The 11,187-nt window shown below is 53.2% G+C and overlaps 1 protein-coding gene across 1 annotated transcript; it reads left to right on the top strand.

The window, feature by feature from the left end:
• The first annotated feature begins 5,079 nt into the window (after nucleotides 1–5,079).
• EGR1 (early growth response 1) lies at nucleotides 5,080–8,958 on the top strand. Its single transcript, XM_049873750.1, has 2 exons — nucleotides 5,080–5,668; nucleotides 6,370–8,958. The coding sequence occupies exons 1-2, from the start codon at nucleotides 5,374–5,376 to the stop codon at nucleotides 7,719–7,721; spliced, it is 1,647 nt and encodes a 548-aa protein (XP_049729707.1). The 5' UTR covers nucleotides 5,080–5,373; the 3' UTR covers nucleotides 7,722–8,958.
• The last annotated feature ends 2,229 nt before the right edge of the window (nucleotides 8,959–11,187 follow it).

Genomic DNA, 11,187 nt, shown 5'->3' on the forward strand with positions numbered 1-11,187 from the left:
AGCAGACAGCAGCTGAGGCCTGCAGACCAGTCACCTGACCAGCAAGGTCTGAGAGTTCCAGGCTCATCCCTAAGCACCCCTTGAGGCCCAGCAGGCACCCAGGCCACAGTGCAGAAGTGCTAAGAGCCTTCCCTATTCTCAACCTGGTTTCCTTCAGGCTCCAGGTCTGTTGTTCCATTTGGGTTGTCGGTCACAGTTTTGGTGCTCACAAGGCCAAACTGAGATTTAGCTCCTTGGGAGGGGCCAATTCTTTTCACCATGTCTCTTCCTTTCCCTGTCCTCCAATCCAAACTCTGGTGGCATAGTGCTTAAGTGCTACGGCTGCTAACCGAGAGGTCAGCAGTTCAAATCCTCCAGGTGCTCCTTGAGAACTCTATAGGGCAGTTCTACTCTGTCCTATAGGGTCACTATGAGTCAGAATTGACTTGACAGCAGTGGGTTTTTGGTTTTTGTCCTCTATCACAGTGAACAAAAGTGTGCCATTGGCCAAAAGACAGACCAGAGGAGAGTGGGGATGACTTAGAGGCCCCCAGCCCTGCAACTGAGAAGTCAGGTCAGCAGCGTGATCTCGAGGGAGGAGGCCTTCCAGCCTTCCTTCTCACGGTTGTCCCATATCAGGGAGGCTAAAGTCTGGGCAACATGTAGGAGCTTGGGGTCAGCTCCTCCCACTGTTTCTAGGCAGAAGCTGCTTTCCAGGAGCGGACACCCCAGAAGGCCACCTTCTGTACAAGCTGTAGAGGGCCAAACAAGGGAGAGTGAGGGTAGAGAGGGGCAGCTTGAGCCCTAAACATTCTCGCTGCCCACGCCTGAGCCTGAGGTCCTACACTCATCATGGCCAAAGCTCTTTCCCTGCTAAGGCCTTTGCACAGCTGCCCCCTCTGCCTGGAAAGCTCTTCCACCCACCACACTCCTTTGTCATCCTGTATCTTTGAGTAAATGCCTTCTTTCACCTCCCCTTTGTCCTTTCCCTGCCAGGGGCCCTGCCCCTGTAATTCACCCCTCGCTTCTCTTGTTTCCTGTGTTACACTTACCATAATCTGAAATTATCCTTTTTATTTACTGAACTGTTCATTTCTGTCTAACCCATGAGGGCAAAAGCCCTTCCTCACTGTGGTATCCCCAGGACTTAGCATAGTGCCTGATACAAGCAGTGGGGACAATAAACCTTTCTTTAAATTTTGGTGAAAACACACGCAACAAAACATGCATCCATTCATTTCTTTCTACGTGTACAGTTCAATATCATTGGTTACATTCTTCACATTGTGTCACCATTCTACCTCTACCTGTATTGTTTTACCACCGTTGACTTAGACTCACTACCCCCTAAACTCATCTATGCTTCAGAGTAATCTTTAAACAACAGTATAGCTAAATTAGTAAAGAATGTTTGCCATGAGCATTGAGCTCTTTTAAATAATTATTTATATGAGACCAATAAACCTTTTTTAAAAGAATGACTATTTTATTAAATCCTGCCTCCTACAACTCCCCAGTAGAACCCTCTCTCCTTTGCCCCATTTTCCCCAGACAGACCACACATGGGCCCTCCTGGCAACCCCACCCCCACCCCCATCCCCTGCCTGAAATAGACTCTCACTTCCTCACCTCAAAATTTGGTCCTTCTCATGTTCTTTCTCCTCCAAATCCTCTTCATCTTCTCTGCCTTCCTCAAGGCCACCTGGAATCTCTCCCTCCTCCTCTTATCTCCTATGTTCCTTATAGTCACTGGCTCTTGGTGGCTAGCTTTCTATTCTTAGTTCTCTTGTAACAGAGAATTCAGGCTCCCTTCTACTGAACTGTAGAAGCTCTTTAGAGGCAGGAGTCTATGTTTTAGTCCCTACTCCCAGGCCTTACCCACAGAAAATTTTTTTGTCATTGTTGATAATGAGCGTATTAATCAGAACCTGTTGCAAGTAACAGAAATTGAACTCAAACTGGATTAAATTAAAAAATAATTAATTGGCTTAAATAACTAGAAAGACCAGGCTGAGTCCAGGGACCTACTCTTTGTGTGTGTCTCTCTTCTGTGATTTCCTCTGCATTGGAGGTAGGTTCTCCAGTCCTGGGGGCAAGATGGCCTCCAGGCTTATTCTATTGGCTTAGTACCATGGGGCGGGGGGGGGGGGGGCGAGGAGAGAATTCCTCTTTCTGGAGAATTCCAGAAAAAGGCCCCGAAGTGATTCTCATCGGTCTGGTTTGGGTCCTGTGCCCACCTTGTATCAATCACTATGGCTGGGGAGATTAATGCATCCTAGATGAATAGCCAGGCCTGAGTTACATATCCATTCCTAGATCTAGGGTGGAGTCATCTCCCAACCACATTGATTGGGGTGGTTTCCCAAAGGAAATTACTGGCTGGGAAGTAGTTATGAAAAGAAAGGGGAATTGATGTTGGGTAGGCAAAACAAAAGTTGCAGACTACAAGGATTTCCAGTGCCCAGCTTCAATGAGGACCTAAAGATACCTTAGGTCAGCTTGCACATTAGAATCAAGGGAACTGGCTTACTCTAGCCCCAGGGATACCTCAGGGAGCCCAGGCTGAGGCCCTGCTCATTTTCTTGAGCTCACACACTCAGGATTCCACTCCTGAAGATTGTGATTCAGTTGGTCTAGAGTAAAACCTTTCTTTTTCAGAATTCCATGGGTGATTCTGCCACACAGTCAAGGTTGAAAAACTGCTCCAGGATATGATGTTCTACCACAGCAAGAAGGATTCAGCTTAGCTTTTAGGGACAATGTTTCCTGTGTTAGAACTGGAATGTTTCTCCCTCTCTAGACAACTTTTCAGAATAGGAGCTCTGGGGTTTGCTTGGAGGCTGAGGATGGGTGGGTGACCTGTGGGTGACCAGATCGGTTCAAACCCCCTGAAAATAACAGTAGCCACTGTTTATCAAATGCCAACTGCAAGTTAGGCACTGTGCTTTGGGAATTCACAGATGGCAGCCTGTGAAAGTTTGTATTCACAACAATCCTTCAATGTGGATATCGTTAATATTAACCCAATTTCACAGTCGAGGAGAGCAAGATACAAAAAGCTTGGCCAAAAGGTACCCCACTTGTGGCAAAATGAGCATTCTAACACAGGGCCGTGCGAACCTCCCTGGCCTGCCCTTCCTGCCCTGCAGCAGGAGGCCTCAGAGAGCGGCATCACTCCTGCCATAAATTAGCACATAGGTGGACAGTGGAAGTGTCACCCCTCCCCCATGGTCCCTGGGACGGGGACCCCAAACCTAGAGCCCAGAGGCAAGACCTAGAGACCATCCTGGTTCATTGCTGGATTCCTTAAGCCTATTTTTATAAGAAAATTTGTGTGGGGTAAGGGGGAGCATACAGAGGGATGAAGCCCAAGAGAGTTCCCCTATTCAAACCCCCTGACCTTGAACTCTGGCCTGACCCACCCCCTCCGACCCCGGTATCGTCAGCACCCTTCTTCCATACACGCACCTTCTGCTTTCTTTTTAAATTCAGAAAAAAACAGCATCTCCCCTGGATACAGAGCTAGAGCGGGAGCTTTCCATTCCTGGAATCCCTGTTCTCTTTGGGGTGCGCATTTGACTGCGGGAAGGGCTTTCCTGTTCGCGTTTCGCTCCCAGGAGACCTGCGAGAATCCTCACCCCCACCCCTGCTCTGGCTCAGGGAGGGAGGTGTGCTATCCTGGAGTCTGGCAGCCTCGGCGGTGGCGGCTCCCCAGGGACTGCAGGGAGAGCCCAGGCTGCGGCGCCTGCTCAGTGCGGTCTCACTGCGTCTAAGACTCCCCCGGCCTGGCTGGGCGCCAAGCACAGCAACCAGGAGGAGCAGCGAGGAGGCGGCGGAAGAGCCCTCCCGGCCAGGGGCCCCCGAGTGGAGCTGGAGAGGGGACCTCCAGGGGGCAGCACAGAGCCACTAAGTTGGTTCCTTTCTTCGCGCGAAGCCTGGGGTCCCCAGACAGTCCGTAGGGAAGCCCTCTCTTGACTCCCACCGCTTCCGCCCCGCCTCCACTTGGACTCCATCCCCAGTGCCATTCTCTGGGAAGGGTGGAGAAATCCCTCACCACCACCACCACAAGTACCACCAGCCCCTCAGAATAGGACTTAAGTGTCTTCTAGGGCAGGCTTCCTCATCCTGTCCCCCAACGGTGGGGTTTTCCCCGGAAGGGACCAGGGAACAAGCCTTTTGGTTCTGGGGGCGCAGAGAGGTTCCCAGGCCCCAGCAGACCCATCCCACTGTTACAGGTAGCGGAGATGCAAGCGACCCACCGCTACGCACAGGGGCCCAGGAAGCACGGGGTCAGGATTTCCTAGCCTCAGTTTCCCAGGTGACACCTAGAAAGGCGCCCTGCCATTGGACGAGGCCTGGGGTCAAGGCTCCACCTCCCTAGGGCAACCTGTGCCCTAGCTCCTCCCCTCCGCTCGGGCTCTCTCCCACGGTCCCAGAGGTGGGCGGGCGGACCCTGGATGACGGCGGCAGAGCCCCGGCCCGACTTGCCCTCGCCCCCGCCCCGGGCGCAGGCTTCCCCAGGCCAGTCCCTGCCGGGGAGCCGCCTGAGCGGCTGTGCGCCCTGCGCTCTGCACCCCGCGCCCTCCCCGCGCGGGTGCCCCCTATCCTGAGCACACTTGGACTCCCGGCTCGGAACTTGGGAGGAGGGCGAGAGCGAGGCAGCATCAAGCAGCGACCCGGAAACGCCATATAAGGAGCAGGAAGGATCCCCCGCCGGAACAATCCTTATTTGGGCAGCGCCTGATTTGGAGTGGCCCGATATGGCCCGGCCGCTTCCGGCCCCGGGAGGAGGGAAGAAGGCGGAGGGAAGAGGCGGGGGCAACGCCGAGAACTCTGAAGCAGCTTGGGTCTGGGAGGCCCCAGCTGTGGCTGGAGCACAGGGCTTCCCCGAAGCCTGGGCTCCCAGGGTGCGAGAGCCGGCTCGGGGCCCTGGGTGCGGGATGGGGGTGCCCACCGCTTTCCAATAGGGGGCTTCGCGTCACTCCGGGTCTTCCCGGCCCGTCCTGCCATATTAGGGCTTCCTGCGTCCCATATATGGCCATGTACGTCACGACGGAGGCGGGCCCGTGCCGTTCCAGACCCTTCAAATAGAGGCGGATCCCGGGAGTCGCGAGAGATCCCAGCGCGCAGAACTTGGGGAGCCGCCGCCGCCGCCGCTAGCAGCCACCGCCAGCCGCCGCCGCAGGACCGGCCCCTACCCCAGCTTCCGCTGCAGCGCGGCGTCCACACCGGCCCGCGGCGAGGGCAAGCCTGGGGACCCCGCCTGCGCTCTCCCCAGTGTGCCCCGCGCCCCGCATGTGACCCGGCCTGGCGCCCGCGAGTGTGTCCCCCGCAACTCTGTCCCCGGGCTGCACCCACCTGCCCTAACACCAGCTCCCAGCCCGCCCGACCGGGATGGCCGCGGCCAAAGCCGAAATGCAGCTGATGTCCCCGCTGCAGATCTCCGACCCGTTCGGCTCCTTTCCTCACTCGCCCACCATGGACAACTACCCCAAGCTGGAAGAGATGATGCTGCTGAGCAACGGGGCGCCCCAGTTCCTCGGTGCCGCCGGAGCCCCTGAGGGCAGCGGCGGTAACAGCAGCAGCAGCGGGGGCGGTGGAGGTGGAGGGAGCGGCAGCAACAGCAGCAGCAGCGCCTTCAACCCTCAGGGGGAGGCAGGCGAGCAACCCTACGAGCACCTCACCGCAGGTAAACGGAGGCCTGCGCCGTGGATTAGCCCCTTCGCCCCCATCCTGGTATCCAGTCCTTCCCCAAGGCCTCTGCAGCGCCCCCTCACCGTAGGAGCCTTCTTGGTCCTTAGGGATGCTAATGGGGTTTCCCTTCCATTCTTGTTATCCCCAGGGTCATGTGTTAGAGGGATGCCTAGGGACACCCCCCTCCCTGGTCCCTAGCGGTGCGCAGAGGAGCGAGCTTTTGTTTTGGATGGAGATCTCAGTGGCTGCGTGGGTGGGTGCAGAGGGGGAGGACTTGTTTTGATGAGCAGGACTGAGCCCCCCCTCTCCAGGAAGGCTTGCCTTGCTTGTCGTCTGTCCCCAAGGAAGGGCAGTGATCCGTGATCAGAGATGTCCAGGCAGCCCCGGGTAGGGGGCGCGCACTAGCCGAGGCTTTGGGGGTGCTGGCGGGAATCCCTAGCTCGCGCAGCCGCCGCTGCGGTGCGCTGGGAGCAGCAATGGAGGGGGATTCTCCGTATTTGCGTCAGCTGTTGTTGAAATGGGCTCTGCCGCTGGAGCGCATCCAGGAACATTGCAATCTGCTTCTATCAATTATTAACCAGCTCGGGAGTCAATGGTAGCCGGCCCGACCTCTTGCCTGGCAGTTCGGGCCCTCTTTCTTCTCCAGTGATTGCTTTCCAGTAACCAGGCCTCCCCTTTCACTCTCTCTCCTGCCAGAGCCTTTTCCTGACATCTCTCTGAATAATGAGAAGGTGCTGGTGGAGACGAGCTACCCCAGCCAAACCACCCGGCTGCCCCCCATCACCTACACTGGCCGCTTCTCTCTTGAGCCTGCGCCCAACAGTGGCAACACCCTGTGGCCCGAGCCCCTCTTCAGCCTGGTCAGTGGCCTCGTGAGCATGAGCAACCCACCAGCCACCTCAACCTCTGCTCCCTCTCCAGCGGCCTCCTCCTCTTCCTCTGCCTCCCAGAGCCCACCCCTGAGCTGCGCAGTACAGTCCAACGACAGCAGCCCCATTTACTCTGCAGCGCCCACCTTCCCCACACCCAACACTGACATTTTCCCAGAGCCACAAAGCCAGTCCTTTTCTGGTTCGGCTGGCACTGCGCTTCAGTACCCGCCTCCTGCCTACCCTGCTGCCAAGGGCGGTTTCCAGGTTCCAATGATCCCCGACTACCTGTTTCCACAGCAGCAGGGGGACCTGGGCCTAGGCACCCCAGAACAGAAGCCCTTCCAGGGACTGGAGAGCCGCACTCAGCAGCCTTCGCTCACTCCGCTCTCCACCATCAAGGCCTTTGCCACACAGTCGGGCTCCCAAGACTTGAAGGCCCTCAATAACACTTATCAGTCCCAGCTTATCAAACCCAGCCGCATGCGCAAGTACCCCAACCGGCCCAGCAAGACTCCTCCCCACGAACGTCCCTACGCCTGCCCGGTGGAGTCCTGCGATCGCCGCTTCTCCCGTTCTGACGAGCTTACTCGCCACATCCGCATCCACACGGGCCAGAAGCCCTTCCAGTGTCGCATCTGCATGCGCAACTTCAGCCGCAGTGACCACCTTACCACCCATATCCGCACCCACACAGGCGAGAAGCCCTTTGCCTGCGACATTTGTGGGAGAAAGTTTGCCAGAAGCGATGAACGCAAAAGGCATACCAAGATCCACTTGCGGCAGAAGGACAAGAAAGCAGATAAAAGTGTTGTGGCCTCTTCGGCCACCTCCTCCCTCTCTTCCTACCCATCCCCAGTTGCTACCTCTTACCCATCCCCAGTCACTACCTCTTACCCGTCCCCAGTCACTACCTCTTACCCGTCCCCAGCCACCACCTCATACCCATCGCCGGTGCCCACCTCTTACTCCTCTCCCGGCTCTTCGACCTACCCGTCCCCTGTCCACAGTGGCTTCTCCTCACCTTCAGTGGCCACCACATACTCCTCGGTTCCCCCTGCTTTCCCGGCCCAAGTCAGCAGCTTCCCTTCCTCAGCAGTTGCCAACTCCTTCAGCGCCTCCACAGGGCTTTCGGACATGACGGCCACATTTTCTCCCAGGACAATTGAAATTTGCTGAAGGGAAAAAGAAAAGAAAAAAGGGAGAAAAAGAAACACAAGAGACTTACAGGACAGGAGGAGGACCTGGCCATAGGAGGGGGGTCCTCTAAGGTCAGAGGGAGGTTCTCAGAGCTGAGTGCTCTCCTCCCTCTCCTTGACCCAAAGGTCATCATGGAAGGTCTATTGGCAAATAATCCTTTCTGCCCACTTCCCCTTCCTCCCCCAATTCCTACTCCATTTGACTTCAGCTGCCTGAAACAGCCATGTCTAAGTTCTTCACCTCTATCCAAAGAACTAGATTTGCATGGATTTTGGATATATCATTTCAGTATCATTTCCATCGTATGCCTGACCCCTTGTTCCCTTCAATGCTAGAAAACTGAGTTGGCAAAATGGGGTTTGGGCCCTAAAAGCCCTCCCCTGCACCTTGTACAGTGTCCGTGCCATGGATTTCGTTTTTCTTGGGGTAGTCTTGATGTGAAGATAATTTGCCTATTCTATTGTATTATTTGGAATTAAGTCCTCACTTTGAGGAAAAAAAAAGAAAAGCCAAGCAAACCATTGGTGATCCTCTATTTTGTGATGATGCTGTGATGATGAGTCTGAAGCTTTTTTTGAAACAGCAGTCCTAGGTGTTAATCAGCGCATGTGTCAGAGTGATGTTCCGTTAACCTTTTTGTAAATATTGCTCGACCGTACTCTCACATGTGGCAAAATGTGGTTTGGTTTTTCTTTTTTTGAAAGTGGTTTTATTTTTCGTCCTTTAGGTTTTAAAAAAGTTTCACGTCTTGGTGCCTTTTGTGTGATGCGCCTTGCTGATGGCTTGACATGTGCAGTTGTGAGGGATGTGCTCACCTCTAGCCTTAAGGGGGGCAGGGATTGATGATTCGGGGGAGGCTTTGGGAGCAAAACCAGGAAGAGGACTGAGCTGAGCCTTGGTTCTCTAGAATGTAAGAAAAAAAAATCTAAAAATCTGAACTCTCAAAAGTCTATTTTTTTAACTGAAAATGTAAATTTATAAATATATTCAGGAGTTGGAATGTTGTAGTTACCTACTGAGTAGGCAGCGATTTTTGTATGTTATGAACATGCAGTTCATTATTTTGTGGTTTTCTTTTACTTTGTACATGTGTTTGCTTAAACAAAGTGACTGTTTGGCTTATAAACACATTGAATGCGCTTTATTGCCCATGGGATATGTGGTGTATATCCTTCAGAAAAATTAAAAGAAAATAAAATAGCTGTTATTTGGTGTGTGTTTCCTGGGCTAGGGGAGAGGCCGCACAGTACTGTCCCTATTGTGGGATTTGAGGTTTTCTAAAGACTCTGGGGCCTTTACAGAGATAAAGATGCTCCAACCAGAGTCGTACCCTCTGTGCATTTCTGGAGTGGATTATTTATGAGGACCAGGCTGTACTCTACCTTGGTTAGTTAAAGCTCAAGAAGCCTGGAGTTAGAGGTGGGACATGTGTGGCCAGAGGCACCCCCCACCTCTACCCAGTATTAGGAAACATCTCCATCCGTGGGAATCCCTGCCATGAGCGCTTGAGGGAGATAAGTACAGGGAGGTCACAAGGGCTTTGGGAAACAGTAACAATGCTGGGGCTGCCTCAGTCTGTCTCTCCCTCCCACGACCCTTCCTCAGCAATCAGGTTGTTGAAGAAGGATAGAAGAGGCAAGGGCCAGGTCTTAAGCCAAGAATCCTTCCAGGAAGAAAATTTCACCACTTGCCAGCTGGAGCTGTGATCCTTGGCAGCCTCCTGGGACTCAGGGCAGAGTGGGCAGGAGCCTGGCTTGGTGTCTAAGGTCTCTATCTGGGCAAAGTCTGTCCACATTGTGTATGAGGCGTGAGGTGCTTGGTTCCTCTGGCACCAGCTCTCTGAGAGTCCACTCACTGTTGGAGTAATCCTTATAGGCTTGTGAGCATCTCTCAGCTCTGTGGGAGGCCTTAAGCTGGGCACAACGGAACAGTGCCTGTTCTTAAGGAATGCGAAGCATTGGTAGGGGAGATAGAGATGTCAGTCAAAAGTTACAGTTTGGCATTACATAACGTGGGCAAGCATGGGGTCCTATGCGAACATAGAGAAAGGCACCCAGCCCACCTGGGAGCTTAGGAAATGTGGAAAAATGGAGTTGGGAAGGGTAAGTAGGAATCAATGAGATTGACTTGGTTTATGTGTGAGGCAGGAAGATGTCGGCTAAGCCTTTACCCAGGAGTGTGGATGGGATAGATTACCAAATGGAAGCACTACTGGCAACCCTGACTTCTGAGTCTTTTATGAATTGGTCAGACACCACCATCCATTGTGCAGATGAGTAAAATAGCTTTAGTGTTCTGGAATTTTTGAGCCTTGGCTTCGTCTCCCAACTTCTGACTCCCAAAATCAGGGGCAATGAAGTATCCCCTCTATCCTGTATGGTTATCAGGCTCTGAGTAAAGTCAAGGGCTAAGCTGCCTCTCCTCCTTCTCCTCCCCTGAGGATCTCAGCTCACACCTTCTCCTGAGACCAAGGGAATTCTAATCACCCCCTACCATGGGTCCACCTCTTTTTCTTCCATTCTATTCCCCTACCACCAACACTGTGGATCTCTACCCATGATACCAGACTCCTGAGCCTGGAGTTGGGCAAACCAGGCCACCTTCTCTAGCAAATGGCACGTCCTTGTGAGCCTCTTGGCAAAATTGCCATGCCTGATGCGACAATATTTCTACTGGCAAACTTCTTTCCAGCCCCACCTACCCTTCCTCATCTCACTCCAGGGCCAGGAACACAAGTCTATGCCTGTTCTACATTCTTAAGAGTATCTCACCCCAGACTCCCAGGAAACGAAACATGGCAAGAATAAAAAATGAAAGAAGGGGCAAAGAGACTTTATTCCTTTAAAGCAGAGGATCCCAAATATCATAGCACATCAGAATCACTAGGGTTAGCTTGTTAAAAATTCATATTCTCATGTGCCATTCCCAGAGCACCTGATTCCTTAGGTCTGGTATGGGGTCCTGGAACTGGCCTTGATAACAAGCACCCCAGGCGATTCTGATGTAGATGGCTTGTTGAGAAACTCTGCCAAGCCTGCTAGCTGTTTTTCATTAGTCCTGTTACCAGGATTTCTTTAGGTCTGACAGTTCAAACTCAAGTTTCTTTGAATGGCTGAAATAGGACAAGACTCAAAAAATTGCCCCATTTTACAGTCTTATAGTATACTGAATGGGTTGGCTGATACAAAGAAAAACAAAAGTGTTGATTTTAGCTCCTGCCCCTGTGAGAGGAATCTGAAAGCAAGGTCACAGGGCAGTGCTGATAAAAGCTGTCATCATCCTAAAGGCTGAGGTTTGGGAAAGGCCCCATAGAGTGCTGAACAATTGATTGCTACCTGGGGACATTGTCTTTGGCTTCAGAGATGTGGGGAAGGACAGAGAGGAGTAGGGTGGAGAGGGGGCAGGAAAACTAACTCATCCAGTTTAAGACGGGTTTAGGCTTTGA

Source organism: Elephas maximus, chromosome 2, assembly GCF_024166365.1.
Source record: "Elephas maximus indicus isolate mEleMax1 chromosome 2, mEleMax1 primary haplotype, whole genome shotgun sequence".
NCBI classification, from domain to species: domain Eukaryota; kingdom Metazoa; phylum Chordata; class Mammalia; order Proboscidea; family Elephantidae; genus Elephas; species Elephas maximus.